Genomic DNA, 23,242 nt, shown 5'->3' on the forward strand with positions numbered 1-23,242 from the left:
ATCTTTACAAAACCAAAGATGTTTTATAGTGTCTGTACTCAAGTCCACTTGCAGCAGTCAGATAAAACTTCAATCAATAAAAGCTACATCAACAAAGTCATCACACAAAAAGTGTTTAAAAATTCATTTATTTTGCACACAGATGCTCACACAACATTCACACACACTCATATATAAGAGTATAAATGCATATGCACACTCACACACACATAAATACATGCACTTAACCCATTCCCTGCCTTGGGATGTGAGACTCGCGTCCCTTTTGTTGCACTATGATGCGTCTACAAGATGCATCTCTCACATCCTATGTTCACCAGCAGTTCACAGATAGTTAAAGGGAAATTACTTAGTTTCTCTCTGTCTTCTAGAATGTTTGAAGATTGTTTACATCCCTTGGTCTTGTACAGTCTATACTGTATGACTCATAAGCAGTGGAAAATTTTGAAGTCACTTGCTGACATGGCCGGTCAATGGTGTTATCTAGCAAAGATCCTTCTCTGCTCATTTTTCAAAGGTTTACAGCCTTATATCAGAAGTGGCTCAGGAAATACAGAAAGTTATGGACAGTGGGGAAGAAACCATATGTAGTGGTGAGGGTGATGATTCCGGTGCAGATAGATTATGATAATAAGTCACAACCCACTTCATGACACAAGTGAAAGTAACAGTGATGTAAGTTTTGTGCCTGAGACTATCAGCCTGTGTCTTTAGCAGGCCAGGAGTGAAGTGACAGCGAACATGAATCAGCTGCCTGCACAATCACTGTCTATTCTACATGTGTTGAGGAAATGGAAGTGGGGCAAGGAGGGGGGTGGACAGTCAGACTCGACACCAGCAGGGGACGGGAGAGGGGGGTGGGGGCATGGTATCTGTTGGCTGAGTGCCAACACACAGCTAGGCCAGTTTTCTCATCAAGCCCTGGTATAATACTGTGCCACAGGCACCTAATAAAAGTAAAATGGACTGGAAATCCTGGAATTAATTGTGATGCAGGGAATTTTTTAGACACTTGTTTTCAAGGAAAGGGGTTAAACCGAGTTGTAAAAGCAGTACCAAAGATGACCACACAGGAACACATCACAACAGGGTTCCCACAGTTCAGCAGATATCCCAGAATAGATGATCAATTTTCACCATATTTTGTATTTTTGATTTTACTGCTAGTTGAACGGTACTGGTAAATAGTTTCATTAAAATTCCAAGACTTTTTCTTGACCTTGAAGGGCAAAACAGGTTTTCCAAAGACTGTTCCAGCCCTGGAAATGGTTCTCTTATTTTTCCATGACTTTTCCAAGACTTGAGTTGACAAATGACAATGAATATTGTTACTTATAGTCCAGCTGACCGCACAGAGCCATATCACACACACGCACACACACACACATGCTTGAACAAAGTCACGCCAAACATCACCAAAGCAAACAACAAGGACTCACAGCCAGGAGCTGTGTGTGCACATGCAGCACGATGAGGTTGATGGCCACGTCATTCTCCCCTCCCCGGGGCACAATGATGTCAGCGCAACTCATCGTTGGCTCAATGTAGTGCTCGAATGATGGCTTCACAAACTTGTTGTACTGCTTCAACACCCCCTCCAGGTCACGACCCCGCTCTGAGATGTCACGCTTCAGACGACGGGCCAGGCGCACATCTGAATCTGTGTCCACGAACACTTTGAGGTCCATTTGCTGCACAACAACAACAAAAAGTAATTCACTAAACAACCAAATAAGTATAAAAACAAAAGAAAAGAATAACAAACAAAAGTCTTCAAAGAAATAATTCTCTAAACAACCAAAAAAGAACAAAAAAAAATGGTGTTTTTCTTCAAAGTCTACAATCAGTAACAGAAAAATTCCATTTTTCCCCTTCAAGTACAGATAAATCCAGATAATCTTTTGCTGGTTAACTCCATTATACGTTATGTTCTCCATCAGTGCAATAACTTAAATGAATCAGAATATGTATTTGACCTTTTCTATACATTTATCCATAAACTCTTCCCCCACCCAAGAACATTAATATTGAAAAAAAACAAAAAACACTGCCACATGGTAAATACTTTTTTCTTCTTTTTTTTTAAATTTTTTATCTATCAACCTCACCTAAATCATAGCAGTCCTGGGCTTACCAAAATGTTAAGAAAAGTATAGGAGATACTGAAGTGCATTTTCAAAGGACAGTATTTTTTATAAACTGTAATTCAAATTTTCTCTAGCTTTCAAGGTGATCACCAAGCCAAGACTTATTTCACAATAATCTTATGTTTTTTGTTGTTGTTTTTTTTTCATATAGAAAACTAACCAAGGGAAGAGGTGAGTAGGCAAACCAGGAATACACATGTTTCATGATGAAAATTATGCATCAAACAGAATCTGAATGGGAGTGTGAGGAGGGGGAGGGGGAAGAGTGGTGGAGCGAATGACCTCACCTTCAACAAGTCCTTGCTTGTGAAGGCCATGATGCCTTCAAACACGACCACATTTGCGCCGTAAATTGTTTTCTGAAAACATAGCAAAGATATCCTCAGCATTTCTTAAAAACAAGTACAAAACAACAAAAAAAAAAATCTCTCTCTCTCACACACACACACACACACAAACACACACACACTGGGTCAACACATCAAAGACTAAAAAGCAGCAGCATGAAGGCACAACAAAAACAGAACACACCTTCCCCACACCCTCTTCTTAGTAAAATGTAACACCTTTTTTCCGTAATGGCAAGAAGAAACTAAATGTAAAGAGTGTTCACAACCATGCATCATCAAGAATTTAAAGTATACACAGAAAGTGCAAGAACCTGCTGTTGTTGTGTGCACAGAACTAATGAACTTATCTCTGGAAAAACTGAAGTTATGTTCTATCATCTATACCTAACAAAGAATGAAAACATATACCATATTCACCGATTATGGGCCAGGAAAGAAAGGAAAACTGACTATACCCATTTAGGAAAAGTGACTTTGCACACTAATTTTGCTTTTTCACCATTATCACCTGTATTTTACACAAGGTATCCTGAAACAACCCAGCAAGCTTGCTCATGTGAACCCCCATGAACACATATGAACAACAATGTCAAACACAAAATACATTATTCCTGGGCCTGACACAACATCATCACTAGTAGTACTAATCCTTCTGAGTTTATGGGCAGCAACTCCCATGTTCACTTGTATACAAGTACAGGTAAGGCTTTTACATGTAAGACCATTTTTATCCCACCTAATAGGCAACCAAACTTTTTCAGAGGTATAAGGTAATACCGCAGACTGCTGTCTTCTTTATCCTGACACCCTGAAATACCACAGACTGCCATCACAGTCATTGTGACATCCTGAAACATCACAGACTACTTACTATCATGGCCATCATGACACCCTGAAATACCAGACTGCTGCCATGGTCATCGTAATGCCCTAAAATAACACAGACTCATCATGGTCATCGTGATGCCCCAAAATGACACAGATGGCTATCATCATGATGCCCCCAAATACCATTGCCTGCTGTCATGGTCATCATGCCACAAAATAACACTGCCTGCTGTCATGGTCATCATGTCGCCCCAAAATACCAAAGACTGCTGTCATGGTCGTCATGCCCCAAAATACCAAAGACTGCTGTCATGGTCGTCATGCCCCAAAATAACACTGCCTGCTGTCATTGTCATCATGCCCCAAAATACCAAAGACTGCTGTCATGGTCGTCATGCCCCAAAATACCAAAGCCTGCTGTCGTGGTCGTCATGCCCCGAAATACCAAAGCCTGCTGTCATGGTCATCATGCCCCGAAATACCAAAGTCTGCTGTCATGGTCGTCATGCCCCAAAATACCAAAGTCTGCTGTCATGGTCGTCATGCCCCAAAATAACACTGCCTGCTGTCATGGTCATCATGTTGCCCCAAAATACCAAACTGCTGTTATGTCATCATGACACCCAAAAATACCACAAACTGCTATGATAATCATCATGGAGCCCCAAAATACCACAGACTCCTATCCTTGTGACACTCCAAAATACCAAACTCTGCTGTCATGGTCATCATGTCACCCCCAAATACCAGAGACTGCTGTTCTAGTTATCATGACGCCCCAAAATGCCATAAACTGTCATGATTATTATAACACCAACCATGTGCGGTTCCCTGGCATGTGTGGAGAAGTTGTAGATAGGCACATCGATGTTCTTCCCTTCCTTCAGACGCTGCAGTGTGGCCGCCAGCAGGGGAATGTCAAAGGCATCAGGGTGGTCAAAGTTGTACTCATTGCACGCCGCTCTCTCGTGCTGCTCCTCATTTAATACCTGGAAAAAAAACCCAATGAGGTCTAAGTTGCTGCACGTTACACAGTAACATACCTCTTCAACTCACCGAATGGGAAAATATACAGCAGATAAATATCTGTGCCCATCAAACCACACATACACACTCAACACTTTGAGAGCATTTTGATGTGTTTCTGCATATGATTCAGCCCTTTGTTTCATTTTGTTTTTGTTGCTTATAGAAGAGCTGACCAAAAAACAGAGCAAACCATAGGCCTAGTTTGCATCAGTTTGACATGGTACAGTATATGACACCAAATAGGGCCTTATCAGGACTGTCAAAACATACAAATGCTTAACCGCACCAACACAACACTGTCACATCTACAAAAAACATACAGATGAACCCACAAAACACAGTTCATAACACAGTATCCCAACCATCTAGCTCCTTATGGCAAATAAGACTAGGCCATGCTGAGGACGCCAGCCAATCCACTTAATTTATCATCCCCATGTTACAAAAAATCGTAAAAAAGGAAAAAAAACAATATTTCAATTTCAAAGCCAAACAAAAAATGCATCAAAAAGGCCATACAGGCAAATAACACTGAAGAATGGGCAGCTAGTGCCCATCCCACTGTTTACACCTTAATACCTAATCGCCAGAGTAAAACAGCACAGACAGTACATCATAGACTGTGGAAAAGAGAAAAAAAAATGTCAAGGCTTGCTTGAAAAAAGAAAGGGGAATGGGCTGGGAAGGCAGAAAAAGGAGACAACAGCGAAGAAAGAAAAAAGGCAGAAACAAAGAGTGATAGAACAAAGGAAATTTCTATCACAGAATTTCCAGAAGGCGGGGATGCTATTTATACTGAAAGACCAACGGCATCCCCACGGGCGGATGATTTAGCCCTTGATAATAATTGCACCCAATATAAAAATAAGTATTCCAGTTGTCAATCACAATGTGTTGTTCTGGTGATGTCAATGTGGTGATAGATATGTCCCCTGTCCCCAGTTTCCTGGAATGTTTATCCCTATAAACTGTATCACTTGAGATGGGCGTCAGTGTAAAACCTGATTGCCACTTACCTCTGTGACTCACTGTATGGGGGGCGGGGGGTGTGAGGGTGTGTGTGTGGGGGGTATATATATATATGTGTGTGTGTGTGTGTGTGTGTGTGTGTGTGTGTGTGTTGGTGTTGTGTTTTCTGTGTGTGTGTGTGTGTGTGTGTGTGTGTGTGTGTGTGTGTGTACTCCAGATGTGGCAAAACTTCTGCACACACACACAACTGTGCTTTCTGAATAACATTTTCTTTCAACACCTCTTCCCTTTTGACAGCTTTCCCATGGACTGTCCTTAACACACACACATTTGTTGACACAGCGATGCCATTTCCACTTCGCTTTTATCAGACATACACCTGAGGCACACCAAAGTAAATATGCATACATGCCAAGGTGGGGGCTTTACAGTTCGAACTGAAAAAGCTATACACTGAAACACTATCTGCTGGCTAAAATAGCAGATACTGTTGCCTTTTTTAATATTTCACATATATTTGAAAGAATAAATGAATGAATGAATAACTAAGTGAATGAATGAATGAATGTACACGCGTGTGTGTGAGCATGTGTAGTGTGTGTGCATGCATATGCATGCTTTTTGTGTGTGTATGTATCATTCTCTCAATTATACCTTATAAAAAGAGTCCATGCTTAGCAAGCTGACCCATGGCACATCCAGCGCTTCAATTATCTTCTTGGCCACAGTTGTTTTTCCAGAGGCACTGCCCCCACATATACCTGCACATTAATAACAAACAACTCTTTTTTCTGTAGTCTATCACAGGATAAACTAAATCAAATGTTACATGAATGGAGATTTAAGCCATATAACTCATAATAATTGAAGCTAAAACACTGACAATATTTTATGTACATATACATGTATATATTACATTTCACTTTTCAGCTTCTCAGGACCCCCCACCGATGTCCCTTCACACACACACACACAAGAAAAAAAAGAAAAAAAAAAAATTAACGTAAATACACTTTGTTAGAGATAATTGTTCCCAAAACTGATGCTGAGCATATACATCAGAAACCTGACTTTTAAACAAGCAGTAACAGTTTCATGAAATTTTTTATTTCACTAATGTTATGCTAACAAATATTTCTTTTTTTAACACAGGGCAAACTTCAGCCAAAGACTACAATATGATCTTTGTTTTCCCACTGATCTCAAGGCCTGGGTTTATGCGAAGGTCAAGCATCTGATCTGTTCCCCCCCCCCCCCCCTTTTTTTTTTTTTAAACAGCAGATCTAGCGCAGCATTTTTGGATCAGTCCACATGCTTTGACACCTCTTAAAGAAAACTTACCAATAACAAATGCATTTTTCAGCTGTCCATGTGAGTCGTACCAGGGTGGGCGACCCGCTGTGTACAATGTGCGTTTAGCAGTGTGCACAACACGTGTTGCTTTTGTGACGGTGCCAGCGTAGCCTTTTTTCTTGATGCTGCCAGACTTGGCAGGACTCTTGGGGGGCACAGCCTTGATAGTGGGGGAAATCAACCCCTGCTCTCCTCCCATGTGCGGTGAAGGGGTGTCACGATCATTGGCTACATCTTCCCCACTGCCACTGGAACATAGTAATACAGTATCAATGATTAACCACTTCTTTGTCAGTTCTGGAAAATGTATCAAAAGGGGTTGAAAGGGTTAAATGTCCAGTAGCCTTTTATAGCAATTACAGCAGTGAATTTGTTTCCACAGTGACTAGCGCTTAGCACTGGAAGGTGGGGCCTAATCCTCTCCTTCCGCTGTTTTAACCTTCCCCAACCGTAGTGAGGTACTCATTACCACCCTGGTTACTTGCTGCCCATTATGCCTTCTGGAATGTAGAGCAGCAATGAAGATGCTGCTATTTCCGTAACAAAGCTTTTTAATGGAACTGGACTGTTAGCCGTGTGCCCTATCTCCAACCAGAGGACCAGTGAATCACACTTTTTCTGCTTTTACTGGCCTGGCTTGGGCAGCCCTACCAGGAGCATAAACTCCCACCGGCATAGCTCCTGGGAGTGAGGAAAATCACAGTAGAGTGTCTTTACCATGGAGTAGGACACAACATCTTGCCAAAATGCAGCCTAAAAACTCTGATCACTGGTAAACACTGAATCAGAAATCCAACGCCTCATTCTGCCAAGCACCTCTAGGAAACTGTATCATTCAAAACAAATAATGCACTTGACAGTGCCATGTGGACCATCAGTGACTCACACTGATGCAGACTGAAGGAAAGGTTGTTTTGACAGATGCTTTGAACCACTTAACTCACAGCCATCACCTGATGTGACATACAATTTTTGGTGATGGTTTTTATACTGACACTGATAGTGACAGTGACAGGCAACTATGAAAACAACCTAGTGGGGGCAGGTTGCTTAGTTTGGGACAGAGATCAGAAAATCGATGTTCAAAAGATACACAGCACTCTGAGCACTGAGCTGAAACGGAGAATTATTGACTTTCAGGTTCATGTTTCTTCCTAGTCCATGTCTGTGTCTTCTTAGATATGGTAGCTAATTTCACCAGAGTAAAGGATCTGCTGTACAGTGATTGGGGGTTTCCAGAAAAAAATGTGAATGCATTTCTCTCTCTTACAGAAAAACTTGCTGTCTTATAAATTTAAGTACTTACAACACTTAACATCAAAATTATCAGAAAAGAACTAAACAGATCTACAGGTACTGATATTTAGATGCAGGTTATGGTAAACACAATAACAGAGTTCTATGTTAGAGAGGTGCTGTGGTCAAGTCGGTCTGGCACTGGACTTCGATCCAGTGATCACTAGTGATCAGGCCCCTTTCAGCCTGGTGTTGTGTCCTTGGGAAGGGCACTTAACTCTGATTTTCCTGAATTCACTCATGTGTGAATGGGTTCCTTTCTTCATGTGGAGAAGGTTAAAACACCAGAAAAAAGAGGATTGGACCCCACCTTATGCCAAGCCCTGGACACAGTAGATATGTATTGTATGTATGGGACCTTTATTCTTTTCAACAACAACAAACAACTATATACATGTTATACTGGCCTCAACGACTCATCAGGAGTTTGTGAGGCCAATATAACATGTTTATAGAGTTTTATCAGTTTGGTTTTCCATGGGTGAGAGACTGGGACATATTAACCAGTTCAGTGCCAGAGAATTTTGTATAAAAAAACAAACAAAAAAAAAACTATAAAAAATAATTTAAAAAGCTCATCCTTGCCAGAGGATACTGAGGATTCAGGGGTACATGTTTTATTTTTTTTTAAATTCTAGCACAAAAACTATAGGAGATACACTGATACAGAACAAAAGTAAACATTCTTGTGAATAAAAATGAATGCCGATTTTAAATCCGGGCTTATGTCCCAATCTATATTTTGAACCCAGATAACTATTTAGGCAGCTGAAAGCGAAGATATTAATTTTCAGGCATTTAAAAAAGTCTATTTCCACCTCAAAATACAGCTGGAAATGCATGCTTACTGTCTGATATACACCTGCAAAATAAAACAGCAAATACTTTTATGATAACAGTCACAACACTTGTAGTCATGTAAGTGAATAACTGTTCCAGCAACGACATACGTGGGTTTGGTCAAGATAAAAAATCAATCATATTCTCTGCACGTAAGCCATCAAACTTTTCTTACACCTAACAGTGCCCCCTTTAGAAGAGAGAACACTTTGATGATTTTCCACTCCTCCTGGTAGCAACTGATCCAGTGTCTGTTGTGCATCTGATTTGTCTCCTCTATAAAAACAACAACAAAACTTAGTGAACTGATCAGTGACAAAAAGTGTGAAAAAGCAACAACAACAAAAAAAAACACCCCCCCCCCCCCAAAAAAAAAACAACAACAACAACCATGTGATTCACGTCTATCATCTGTCAACCCGAATTTTGAGAAAATCGTTGATCACTGTGAAAAGACAGCAAAGTGACAGGCAGGTACCACGCCCCCTCCCTGCCTTCTGTCTGGCCTTTGACCTATTGTCTTACATCACTCCTCTATCTCTCCTCCCCTCTTCTCAAATTACATAAAGTCCCACACCTTCACTGTCAGTCATGGTCAGTCGATCAGAAATGATGTCGGACTGGACAGATGGACTGAAGAAAGTGTCGAATGTTGCTGTCAGTTTCGTCACTGTCATTGCCATCACCTTCAAGTTGGAACCAACCATAAGACAAAATCCATCTCTCATCGTCATATTCATACACGATCAGCACAGCTTGTGTAAATCCACTGACTGGGAGCACTGTCTTCACTTAAAGAATCAGACGCCTTTTTGGCATGTGAGGCAAACCTCCTTTTACACGCATGCTCCAAGTGGTTCCAATAAGCAAATCATTATTGAGAGAAAAAGGGGTCTTCCATCTAATGCATGCTCACTTAAATAGTATCTTTATAATCCAGACACATTAAACTAACCATTCAGAGTCTGTTAATGTTCATTGTACCAAACTCTGATGATGGAAAAATTGAAATACATGCAAGACGTCAGTGGACGTCTTACAGGCGCTGTGGCAACACTTTTTACAGGGCGTCAGCTGACATCTTATAAGCAGTCAACTGCTTAATTATTGTTTACAATCAATCTTGTGTCGCTCATGTAATTTTCATCTCCGAAGGCTAGCCTCAGTCAGACCCTACATAACAAAGAAAAATATGGCTCAGTTGGTTTCCTTATTTGTCCTGTCCAGACTGGATTACTGCAATTCCACTCTTGCAGGTTTACCATCTTCCTCCATCAACTACAGAAAATCCAGAACAATGCTGCACGACTGGTTCTCGCCAAAAAGAAATCTGATCATGTTACACCTCTGCTGAATCAGTTACACTGGCTTCCAATTGAGTCCCGCATTCACTATAAGTTAGCAACACTCGCCTTCAAACATTCTGACAAGTGTCTTCCATTGTATCTCTCCTCTGTATTGGAAACATATGAACCGCACAGAACATTAAGATCCAGTTCTGAAAAGCTGCTTAAACTAGTTAAAGTTCCAAGGACTAATCTGAAATGCGCTGGAAATAGGTCTTTCAGAGCTCAGGTTCCCAAAGTGTGGAACTCTCTAACTTCATCTCTTAGAAATTCCTCTGATCTACACTCCTTTAAGTCAGATCTGAAAACTTACCTTTTCCGTAAGCATTTTTGTTCTGGGCGGAATGGTTAAACCAAGGTATGCTTGTTGGCAAGTATCTTTGTGCTAGTATTTTTACAGACCTGTTTTAATGCATTGTCGATTGTGTATTTTATGTAATTTCGGTCTTAGATGTGATGTCATTTTTTCTATCTGGTTATTTTTAATGGGCGTGTGTGTGTGTGTGTGTGTGTGTGTGTGTGTGTGTGTGTGTGTGTGTGCATGCATGCGTGCATGTGTTTGTTAGGTTACAATGCTCTGGTACGCGTGTGTAAGTGTGTAGGCATGTTAGCGTGTCTGAACAGAATTCTATGTTAAAAAATAAGAAATATTTTAATTCTTATGCAATTTTGTTTTTAATGCAGTTGATATTTAATGTCAGTGTGTGTGTGTCTGTAAGGGAGGGACATTTATATATCTCTGTGTGAGCATGTGTGTGTGCGTGTGTGTGTGTTCTATAAAATGCATTTTGTTTTAATCTAAGCCTTATTCATTTCATAGCTTTTATAATCTTTAGTGTGCTTTTGCATTCATATGAACACACTGGATGTTTTCCATTGTCAGGTAGCGGTTGATATGTTTTTTTAAGGCATGTTTATAGTCAACTATGATGTAAGGCACTTTGAGCAGCATTGGTGCTGGTTATCGCGACGTAGAAAAACTATGTATTATTATTATTATTATTATTATTATCAAGCATATATGTGCATGTAGATCTGGATGTTGAAAATTCTATACATTTTAAATGGTTTTCTAGAATGCCTGACCAATGCAGTGGGTTAATGCAAGGATCAGGCATCTGCTCCTTTTGTTGTTTTTTTTTGTTTTTGTTTTTTTATTATTATTTTTTTTTATACTGCAGATGTGGTGCAGCACACATGGGTCATTTTACATGCTTTGACATCTTGAAACGAAACTGTCGAGAAGGTTTAATTATTAAGCAATACAAGACTTGAATTCTGATACTTACGTAAAACACATTGAATTATGTGACAACAGTAATACACCTGCTTGCATACTAAATTGCTTATTTCCTTTTGTTTTCATGATAACACCAAAATATATTTTTTAATGTACGAATATAGAGACAGATGTATACGTGTGTATATGTATGCGTATACTATATGTATATGTATGTATATATATACAGGGATCGCGTTAACGCATATTTTTCGCATATTTGACGCATTTTGATTTTCGCTGACGCATTTTCACAGCGCTCACGCGTAACACTTACGCAAAACAACTTTTACTCCAACCATATCAATGCAACTTTAGGACTGACTTGGCAGCTAGGTTTGCGATACTGAATCAGACGGTACAAGACAAAGTGTCTGTGCATGCGGAGCACTGCGAGATGCCTACGTGACTCTCAACAGCTACAGCCAATTAACAGAGTACGCGCGCACACAACACTGCTTAGCTGACGAGTTTTGGAACAGAGTGGCGTCATTACAGGGCGTGACCAGTTTCGAGAAACCCTGCAAAGTCGTCATCATGGATTATGACGCAGCATATCATGATTTTGCTGTGCTGGCGAACATTGCATTGACAGTCCCTGTCAGCTCTGTTCCTTGTGAGAGAGGTTTCAGCTGGCAAAATATGATCAAAACTGCTGACCGATCAAGACTGACAGATGCGCATGTGGACACGCTGTTGCGCATTGCAATGGAAGGTCCAGCACTGAGCCAGTGCAACGAACTGATTGTCAGGGCTTGCGGTGAATTTCAGCGCCGACGTGAGCGGCGAAAATAGATGAGTAAACCTTTGATTTAGTGTCATAGGTCTGACGCAATTCTGACTCTGACTTACGCGTTTTTTTGCCGACTTTGCGTAAGCTGCACGCGTTTTGAAAAAGTCTAGCACGATCCCTGATATATATATCTGCGATATATCCCCCCCCCCCTCTCTCTCTCTGAGATTTCTCTTCCATCCCTAATTTATTTATCTTTATTCATTTATTTACCTATCTATTCATCTACAACATTAATACATAAAATGTTGAATACACAGTTGATATATTCATGATGCATATATTCTTGTTGTGTAAATGTATTCTGTTATTTATGTAAAAAATGTAAATGCAAAAATGAATTTAAAAAAAAAAAAAAAGTTTGAAAAAAAAGGTATTTTCCTAACAGGCAGGTCTGTAACAGTCCCCAGATTTCTTTCTAGAACTGATCAATTCAGATAAAATGGGACTTTGTGATACAAACTAGCAATTCGTTTGATACATAATACTGCATCTCACCCTTGTTAAAAACTGTTTAGATTTCTTTCAACAAATTTGTATTTAATTTTTTCTCTGGTTCTCAGATACCCGTTTGAAAACTGCACTGGACTGGTAACTTAGTTACATGTAGTTTTCTTCATTGTTTTCCATTCATTCGATAACGTTTTGAAAAACTAATTGTGATAAATTGTAATTTTTACGAGTATCCTCTTTAGATGACCCACTTACTAATGCCGCAAGGCACTTGCAACTGCGCGGCTGGGGCAGCGCCGAACAAAGAACTGTTCAGACAACAGCGACAGTGTGAGAGAACAGCTTAAACGTTGCACGGTAAAGTGTGGCTGATATAAGTTCGAAGTTAAAACAACAAATAAATACCTATCTGCCAAATATCACTGAGACAGTGTGGCATTCACACACAGCGGCAGCATGAATCATTTCACGTGCGATGCAATATGAATATGCCATGTGGAGCACAGATGGAGAGAAAAAAAACACAGCCTAAATCGGATTTCACAACATACACACTGGACTGATTAAACACACAATAAAGATAGTTTCCGTGTACTAATTTAAAAAAAATAATAAGTCATACCTGTCAGAGGCCGAACTGTTGGTGCTAAACTTGAAAACGCTGTCCGTCATTTTCCCAGTGATGTGAGCCTTTATTTTTGTGAGCAGACGACTCTGCAGTGAACAGTGCAAAAATAGATTTCTCAGATCTTTCTTTGTCAAAATTGTTCAATTTGAATATTTTTATATAAAGCCGTTTAAATTTTGATATCTGAAAAACAGATAATAATATATTTTGAAATATTTTTTAGAACTTAAAGATCGCCGGACTCACTGTTTGTACCAATTTGATTGGTTTACAGCAATCAGCAGACGAACCATGAGGTGATAGGCTGAAGATTTGCACGAGATTATGAAAGGTGGCCCTTTAAAAACGAATCGGTGTCCAGCGGGCAAGCGTGATCGAACACTTAATAAAAGGGAGAAATCACATTGTGATCTACCCATATTGCTCTGAAGCTAAACTGCTTTTTATTTGTTTGAATTGATTCAAAGACTGTGTCACCCCACCAAAGGGAGTGGAAAGCGAAACTACAGCAGACAAAATCATTCGATTGTGAGGATTGTGTAACCTGCTACCCCTTTCTATCGTTTCAGATTCTTCATCTTTCTGTGCAGTGTTTTGTGTCTCCAAAGAAAATGCACAGTAAAATCATCAGGTTTGGTGAAAAGATCTTGACTGGAGTGCCATGGCAACTGTCAACTTTTGCAGCACTTGGCGCATGCATTATAGGCACCTTCTACATGATCAGCTACTATAGAAAAAGAAAGGTAAATTTTTTCTTGATTCTAAGGACGTGTGATGAAAGACTTTTTATTCAATAATCAAACAAAAGACATTTTTGTTCTTATTGCAACAGGCTTGCTATTGATGCATGTGATGCTTGAAAACAATCTTGAATGGATAATCGTGAAAAATAAATAAATAAATAAAATAAACGTTTAACTTTTGCGTGACAGAAAATATTACTGAATTTTTTAAAAAAGGTTTTCCTTGTGAGAGAGTTATTTCAGTCCTAAATTCATGCTCGATTATGAAAGGGGTATATGGCAACTGACGTTATATGTTTAATTCTGACGCAAATTGCATAACACTGAAACGACTGATGCACAGAAACCTTTAAGAAATATATATTTACAAAACCAGAAAATTAGAATGGTGATTAAAAAAACACACAGTATAATGCATACAAATTAAAAATGGAAATTTGTACGCCTTACCCATCAACTGGTTCGATTTTTGTAGAATGATTATATCAGAGTGCAGTAATGAACCAATGCAGTTATCAACCAATTAAGCAACCATTCATTCAATCAGTCAACCAACTAATCAATCCTAATTTCCACTGTAACTGAATCCATTAACCCTTGTCTGCTGCTGATGAGTTTGCTTGTAAGTGAAGGGTGGTCACCTCACTGAGATAAACTGGAACTGAAGCAATACAGGTCACAGTCAGTATATGTCAGTCATCTTTCTTTATCTGGACTTTTTGGGATTGATAAGTACAGAAAAAGTTAGTGGCTATCTTTTCAAACTCGTGCCACACTGCTCCACACTGGTCTCACTTCAACAAGGTTCAGCAGTGAAAGGGTTAAACTGTCCTCAGAATGGATGTTCCATTGTTATAGTAGCTTTAGAAACACCACGTACACTTATCTCATTTCACCAAGGAAAAGTAGCTGTCCTCAGAATGGATGTTCCGTTGTTATAGTAGCTTTAGAAAAACCACGTACACTTATCTCATTTCACCAAGGATAAGTAGTCAAGGCCGGGGTTAAACTGTCCTCAGAATGGAAAAGTTCAACTGTCACAGCAGCTTTAGAAATACTACAAATGTGTACTGAAATTCAAAAATATAATTTACTGTTCATTATATAATTCAGTATGATATTTTTCACAGATCTTACACAAGCTCAAAGCCCCAAGCAAAGAGTTCAAGGACAGCGATCCAGAGATTGTCATCATTGGCTCTGGTGTTGCTGGCTCAGCTTTAGCTACGGTGCTGGCTCGTGATGGGCGGCGAGTGACGGTGATTGAGCGAGACCTGAAAGAGCCAGACAGAATTGTGGGAGAACTGCTGCAGCCTGGAGGACTGGATGTTTTGGAGAGACTAGGAATGAAAGGTTAGTGTTGTGTCACATTATATTGTACATCTTAATTTTCGTATTGTATTGAACTGAAGTTTATAACTGCTGCGTGTGGCTTTGAATGAGGAAGGCTGAATGAAGAGTAGTTTCAAAATTCTGGTGTCTTTGATGGAATCAGTTTGTAATTTTTCAAACTGAGTGTCAAAAAGTGCATGTTGATGAATTGTATCATTTTATTACGTGTTTTGAAGTTTTCATCACTGGCTGTTCTACTTTATGATGGCTGGATACAAGCCACTTGTTCAAAAAAAGTTGACATTTTGTGTGTGGAGGTGTGTGTTTATGTATGTACATATGTATGTGTGCATGTGTACTTGTGTGTGTGTGTGTCTGAGTGTGTCTGTGTGTGTGTGCATGTGTTAAGCTGTTCCTGCATTGTACATGTGCTTACATTATTGTATGTTTTCAGTATTTCTGTATTACTCAACCAGATTGTGTGGAAGGGTTTGATGCTCACATGGTCAAGGGATACGTCATCCACAACTTGGAGTCCAGCACACAAGTACATATACCTTACCCAGAAACAGCTAAGGAGCAGAAAGTAGGACGAGCATTCCATCATGGAAGGTTCATCATGGCCCTGAGACATGCAGCCAGGCAAGAAAAGAAGTAAGTTCCAGACAAACAAGAAAAAGTAAGGTCCAGACAGGCAAGAAAAAAAAGAAAGAACCAGACAGACAAGAGAAAAAAGTAAAGTCCAGACCTTTTTTGTTGTTCACTTAAGGAGCTGTAGAGCAGTATTGATTTGAACATAATATCTTGTATCTAGTGAAAGTAGATTTCTGTTACTATATTCAAGACTCAGTTAAGACTCTTCATTGGCTGTAGATAGAAGAATTCTTATGCGCATAGGTTCGGGCAAGACTCTCCACTATAATCAAGTTCTATATGATATACTTGGTACAGCATTTGCCTCCTCAGCTGTTCTGATGGTCATAGTCTGACAGACTATCTTACATATAATATGATATATACATAACATGTAACTGCAACATGTTTTTTTTCTGTTCTGTTGCTTGCAGCATTCACTACATAGAGGGAACAGCAACACAGCTGATTGAAGACAATGGTGTTGTCGTAGGAGTGCAGTACAGACAGAAGGACAATGAAAAGAAGCAGGTAATTTAGATTTTATTGTCTCTGGCCTGTCTGTCTTCTTCACTCCTGTGTTCTCTCTTGACAGTTAAAAAGTTAAATGTCCCATAGTCTTTTATGGCCAAAAGGACAGTGAAGTTATATTCACTGTCATGCTGTGTCTATGGTTTGGCATAGGAAGGCATACCCTATAGATTTCTGTTGTTTATTTGTGACTTTTGTAAGAGCTTACCACATAGATTTTTGTTGCCCTTTAAAGACAGTTGTAAGAGCATACTATTTTTTTTCTTTCATGACTGTTGTAAGAGCATACTATATTGATTTTTGTTGTTGTTTTGTGACTGTTGTAAGAGCATGGTACCACATTGATGTCAATCATTGTTTCGAGACTATAGTAAGAGCATACTTTTTTCTCTCTCTCTTTTTTTTGTAACTGTTGTAAGAGCATACCATATAGATTTAATTGTTGTTTTGTTAGTGTAGTAAGAGCCTACAAGATGTTTATGTCATTTGGTGACTGTCATAAGAGCATACCAAACAGGGGTTTTTTTTTTCATTCCATGAATATATCATATATATTTTTCTTTTGGTTTCTTAACTGTTGTAAGAGCATGCAGTATAGGTTTTTGGTTTTGTTTCCTGACTTTCATGAGATTATACCTTTATTATTTCAGGACGTTTTTGCACCGCTGACCATCGTAGTGGATGGATGCTTCTCTAAATTCCGCAAGGAGTTGGTCAAGGAACCAGTCAGAGTGACCTCCCATTTTGTGGGGGCGCTCATGCACAACTGCCCACAGGTGAAAGCCAACCACGCAGAACTGGTCCTATCATCAGCTAGCCCAGTGCTGATCTACCAGATATCATCCAGTGACACGCGAGTGCTGGTGGACATCCGTGGTCAGATGCCTCGTGATCTGAAGGGTCATCTGCTGGAACATGTGCTCCCTCAGCTTCCAGGTATGCCAGTGAGATATTCTTTAATATGTCACCTTTTTTCAACTTTTAGATAAAAAAGACAAAACAATTTAAGCTATTTCTTCCACATCCTTGGTGGTTGAAGGGTTCCCCATTACTTCTGAGTCATTTTTGTTTCCGACATAAAAATCAATCATTACTTTGGAATTGAAGTATTTTTTCATGTCACGAGCAAAATTGTGTCAATTAATAAAACATCATGAAATTTATGTGATAGATACAGGAATAAAACAAAATGTAGATGACAACTAAAGCATTGCCGAACACTGTTAACTTCATTGCATGATTTATCTTTGGTAAAAAAACAGTAAAAAAAAAAATTCTAAAGAGGAAAAGAATATACCACTGCATGGTATAATTTGGTAAGAAAAATGGACTCTCATAATGTAATTAAAACTAAACCATCTGTATTACAGATCATATAAAGAATCCTTTCCAGGACAGCATAAAAAGAAAAACATCTTTGTAAGAGATCCAATATTTAAACCCCACCTATTTTGAAGTGCAAGATGTAAATAAACTTAAACATTTTTGTTGCAGGTCACATCAAAAAGAAGGAAAAAATTCAATCCATCATAACACATGTATTTTAGTATCCTTGCAGCAGATCACATAATGTCCCTCATTACCATGAACATGACCTAATCAGTATGTTTGATTAAGTTGTAAACTGTAATATCACATAAAGAATCCTATTCACCCCAGCATAAGATGTAAACTGACCATCATTGCTGCAGACCACATAAAGAACCCCATTCACGACACCATAAGATGTAAACTGACCATTGTTGTTGCAGACCACATAAAAAAGCCCATTCATGACAACATAAGATGTAAACTGACCATCATTGCTGCAGACTACATAAAAAAGCCCATTCATGACAACATAAGATGTAAACTGACCATCATTGCTGCAGACCACGTAAAGAACTCCATTCGCGACAATATAATAATTTTATGTAAACTGACTGTTGTTGTTGCAGACCACATAAAGAACCCCTTCCAAGACAGCATAGAGAAGGGGCGTGTGCGCAGCATGCCCAACAGCTTCCTCCCCCCTAGTCCAATGGAACGGCCCGGTGTGCTGGTGCTGGGCGATGCCTTCAACATGAGACACCCATTGACTGGAGGGGGGATGAGCGTGGCTCTTAATGACGTGGCCATCTGGAGGGAGCTACTCCGACCCATTGCTGACCTGAGGCACTACGAAGAGGTGTTGGGCGCCCTGCGTGTGTTCCACCTGCGTCGGAAGAACAACCACTCCTTCGTGGTGAATGTTTTGGCCCAGGCGCTATACGAACTATTTGCAGCAAACAATGGTAAACAGTTGCTTTTTGTTTGTTTGTAAAACCTACAACTAATTTTAGGCTGTTTCATACATACCTATGGTAGACTCTCAAGGCCTGACCAGTTAATGCATAGATTAGGCATCTGCTTCTTTTTCATTTTATTATTTAACGTAGGTGTGGTTTGGCATCAGTGGATCAGTCCACACTCTTTTACGCCTCCTTGAAACTGGTATTGAAACTAAGGATGTTTTATTATTCCAGAGCACCTGCAAAGTCTGAAGAGAGCCTGTTTTGATTACTTCAAACTCGGAGGCCAGTGTGTGTCGGGCCCAATTGGCCTTCTGTCTGTGTAAGTACATATATATTTATATACTTTTTGAAAATGTTTTATAAAACTATTGTATAATGACAGAAATAAGCAATCAAATGTAACAGAGAAAACTCACTGCTGAAACAGGAATCCAGAGATATGATAGGACCACATAAAAGAAATTGTTACTGTAGGCACTTAGCTCTAGTCAGGTAGTTTGCATGTTGTGCAAATGACCCCGAAAAGCACCTAGAGCTAGGTCTCTGATTGAGGACAGTTGCTATTTAAGTATCCAATTTAATCAGTCAAATTCAGAAGGTGTTGTAAAACAAATGTATCAGTAGATCAACATAGATGTTTGGTGACTTGTGGTTTTATAAGCCCAACAGTATGATTATTGTAATGATTTTATATATACTTTGATTCTGTAATTTTTGTTTCACAATAGACAAGTAGCACAATCACATTCATATCATGAAACACCTTGTTGTGAATGAATTGGAATACTTTCAGTTTCTCTTCCATTTCATTTAGATGTTATAATGGATTGTATTGTATTACGTTTTGTCACAGTACATTAAATTTCTCTGTGTGAAATTTGGGCTGCTAAATACAGGCAGCACACAGTTCCTCAGTTCATTGTCTCATCCAAATGATTATCACCAAGATCACCATACAAGGTCTGGTGGCTGGGTGAGTAAAATTCTCAGCTCATGCCTTGGAATCAAATCCATGGACAGTCGCTTCCAAGTCGGGTGCATTATCACTAGACCATCACTTCACCTGGGACTGGATGGTGATGAGAGAGAGAGGTTTATCTTTCCTTTCCAACCAGTCAGTCCAGTGCCAAGTCAGACCATGTGTCAGAGGGATTGAAAATTCTATCGATCTGTTACAGAGTGTGTTGCTTTTTGTGAATATCAGGCATGAGATTCTTCAGACTATAGGCTGAAATCAGACTAAAGAAAGATTTGGAAAGTGGCACTTTTTCTGTTTTATGAATAACAATGGAGGTGATGCAGCAATTTCTGAATGAAACAGAAAGTCTCAATCTGATCCTGTGGTGTTGCAGCATGATTGATTTTATTCCTCTGTACAGTCTGATATAGCTGATAGGAAAAACAGTTGGAAAAAAAAAAGCAGCTTGGATGCACAGCTTGCAGGAGTAGAAGATGGCTGCAAGAAAAGAGGGCACTGCAGAGGCATGCAGAAGGGAGGTAATATAGTAAGGAAGGTCACTAGTCGTTGCTTCTTTTTATTTATTTCCTTGGGCAGAGTAGTATTTTGCATAGGACAACAGTAAGACCCCAGCTGGAGTCAGCACTAGTGGGTCACATTATAGTATGTGTAATCAAATAACAATTTTATGTCTGTTAGAGAGTACATTGCTTTTCATGTCGCAGCGTGATTGGTTTTGTTCCTCTGTGCAGCCTGATAATGCCTGATTGGTTTTGTTCCTCTGTGCAGCCTGATAATGCCTGATTGGTTTTGTTCCTCTGTGCAGCCTGATAATGCCTGATTGGTTTTGTTCCTCTGTGCAACCTGATAATGCCTGATTGGTTTTGTTCCTCTGTGCAGCCTGATAATGCCTGATTGGTTTTGTTCCTCTGTGCAGCCTGATAATGCCTGATTGGTTTTGTTCCTCTGTGCAGCCTGATAATGCTGATGACTGTCGTTCTGACTTTTACAGCCTGTCCCCGAAGCCTCACATTCTGATTGGTCACTTCTTCGCTGTGGCGCTGTACGCCGTCTTCTCTGTGGTGAGGAGTGAAAGGGTGTGGGGCGTGCACCGAGCTGTCTATCGTTCCTTCATGATCTTCGCCTCCGCCCTTCAAGTCATTGTGCCTCTCATCTGGACCGAGGTCAAGTCTCTGCTGCTGTGATTGGTTCATTTTTGTGAGCTTGGCCATGATTGGTTGAAGAGGGCACAGTTTTTTTGTGTTTCAATTGTATGCTCTTTAGTTACACACTACTCTCTTTCTGTGGCGCGGTGTGGACTTTAATGATTCACAGCTCAGCTTTTGTGAGCTGCCTTATGCATTTGGGAAAGTGAGATTTAAGGTGTGGTCTTTTTTTGTTTTGGGGGTTGATCTTGTTTTGTTGTTTGTTTGTTTGTTGTTGTTTTTTTAGGGGGGGAGGGGGGGTCTTTTTCATTTGAAGGTGTTTGGGTTGTAACTGTTTAACGTTTTTGTTGCAGATAGTGTGTGTATGTGTGTGTGTGTGTGTGTGTGCGTGTGTGTGTGTGTGATTTATATTTGATCTAACATACAGTGAGAAATTGTGGAAATATGAAATGTGTTTTTTGTGCTTGTTTCATTTTATGTTGCTGAAATGAAGTTGTGATTCAATGTGTACATATTGTTATTGTATCCTCCACAACCCTTACGAGGCAAAAAGATTGATTTTTTGGAATCGTGCCTATGACTGATTTACTTTATCTAAAATACAATGAGAATTTGTGGAAAGTGTCTTGATCTAAAATACTGGATTTGTTTATGAAATATAATATTGATTTTTATATCATCAGCTGTTGCTAATTGTTACTGGAGGATGTTAATATGTATACACTGTGTTTTATGCAGACACACTATTGAATGCATTAGAATTTAGCTTCTCACAAGTCTTTGATGCTTGAATGATTGATAACTCACCATCTTGCCTGCAGGGGTTGCAAATTCTTTTTTTTTTATGAACACAGCTGCTTGTACCCAGTGTGAAGTTTACATAGGCAGAGGACTGTGTTGCCATGAATATATATATATATATATATATATATATATATATATATATATATATATATATCTGTCTGTGTGTGTGTGTGTGTGTGTTTATCTTTTGTCAGGGTGTTGGTCATTCCAACAAGGATATGTTTTTATCTGAACTTGTATCCCTGTTTACATTTCCTATTGATCATTTCATCATTCCAAGGAAAAAGAATGTGGTAAAAACTGTTTGTTTTTTATGTGTTTTTTCTCTTATATGTGTGTTGAAAAATTAATTAAAATGTTTGGAAAGAATCATGAAAATTATATATAACTTTGTCTGAGTTTTTTTTGTTTTTTTTTCGAAATACTGGTTTCTCTCTTCTTTTTTTTTCCCCTTGTGATCATAACACTTTATTTACATTTGCCAGTTTTAGAATATTATAATAGGTTTCATGTTAGTATGGAGCAGATGATTTAGACATGTCCTGTCTGTACACAAACATATTTCTATTCCCTCATTTATCTCAGATTTATTCTCTTTTGGATTTGTTTATCACTTTGTGTTTATTTTGATGTTTCTCAGGGTCTTTTGATACAAGTGATATATTATGATTTATTTTAGGTTTGTCTCATGGACTGGTGTTAACTCTTTGTTTTTTGCTACTACATTTAAAATATTTTAAGGACAGTGTTTGTGTGTCTAGTAATAGAATGGTGTGTGTTCATCTGAAGTCCATTCAAATACAGTAACTATGAAGTTTTCTTTTTTTCATTTCATCTGTCACTGTAAGTGCTTGATTGTATAAAGAAAAACTGCTAAATTTTCACTGTGAAGGTTTGAGAAAGAAAAAGAAATTCATTCAGTATTTTCACATGAACATTGAATTGTGAGTAAATGTTCTGTTGACTGAAATGCGTTGTTTCAGTGTTCTATTTTGGATGGTTGTCCTCATCCTGTCTGTCTCTTTCTCTCCAGCCTGTCTTACCTAAGGGGTACATGTGTACTAGTTGATAGCTTGCTATACTGAACATTTAATCTTATCTCACAAATTTAAAAGCCTGAGAGATCTATTCACTTACATGTGTGTTCATTTATTTATTTATAGTCTGTTCATCTAAGATGATTTAAAAGAAAACAAATAAACTGGTCAACATACATTAAAATTTTATTTCTACTCTAGAATAATGAATGGAAGTTCTTTACTTCCAAAGATAGTTTGTTTTTGTTTTTTTTAGCTGTTATTTTTTTCTTGCTTTTTTCAAAGGTTGAACTCGTCCCCAAATCTTTATGGCTGCACTTTGTATCATGTGTCTATCTATCCTCAGGACTATGCTGTGGACAAGACTCAAGGGTCATTTGTATGTGTGTGTGTGTGTGTGTGTTTGATCTGTGTTTGGTGGGGGGTCATTTGTGTGTGTGCACATGTGCACACA

At 39.0% G+C, this 23,242-nt stretch overlaps 2 protein-coding genes across 3 annotated transcripts in view; one reads left to right on the plus strand and one right to left on the minus strand.

Annotated features, from left to right (window-relative positions):
• The window catches only part of LOC143280160 (uridine-cytidine kinase-like 1), a 30,505-nt gene extending 17,120 nt beyond the window's left edge, over window positions 1-13,385 (minus strand). For both annotated transcript variants that reach the window (XR_013054998.1, XM_076584744.1), the window contains exons 1-6: window positions 13,306-13,385; window positions 6,665-6,924; window positions 5,978-6,084; window positions 4,144-4,314; window positions 2,435-2,506; window positions 1,440-1,691 (exon numbers count right to left, since the gene is read on the minus strand). Coding sequence is in view for 1 of the 2 variants with exons in the window: in XM_076584744.1 (XP_076440859.1) it covers window positions 1,440-1,691; window positions 2,435-2,506; window positions 4,144-4,314; window positions 5,978-6,084; window positions 6,665-6,924; window positions 13,306-13,355 (912 nt within the window). In the remaining variant the exon portion in view is untranslated. The remainder of the gene's footprint in view (window positions 1-1,439; window positions 1,692-2,434; window positions 2,507-4,143; window positions 4,315-5,977; window positions 6,085-6,664; window positions 6,925-13,305) is intronic.
• Window positions 13,386-13,611: 226 nt separating this feature from the next.
• On the plus strand, window positions 13,612-22,710 carry LOC143280161 (squalene monooxygenase-like). The gene is made up of 8 exons (XM_076584745.1): window positions 13,612-14,054; window positions 15,185-15,407; window positions 15,863-16,040; window positions 16,454-16,550; window positions 17,201-17,486; window positions 18,488-18,823; window positions 19,055-19,142; window positions 20,794-22,710. The coding sequence occupies exons 1-8, from the start codon at window positions 13,923-13,925 to the stop codon at window positions 20,984-20,986; spliced, it is 1,533 nt and encodes a 510-aa protein (XP_076440860.1). The 5' UTR covers window positions 13,612-13,922; the 3' UTR covers window positions 20,987-22,710.
• The last annotated feature ends 532 nt before the right edge of the window (window positions 22,711-23,242 follow it).

The sequence above is a fragment of the Babylonia areolata genome, chromosome 3 (genome assembly GCF_041734735.1).
Source record: "Babylonia areolata isolate BAREFJ2019XMU chromosome 3, ASM4173473v1, whole genome shotgun sequence".
Classification (NCBI taxonomy): domain Eukaryota; kingdom Metazoa; phylum Mollusca; class Gastropoda; order Neogastropoda; family Buccinidae; genus Babylonia; species Babylonia areolata.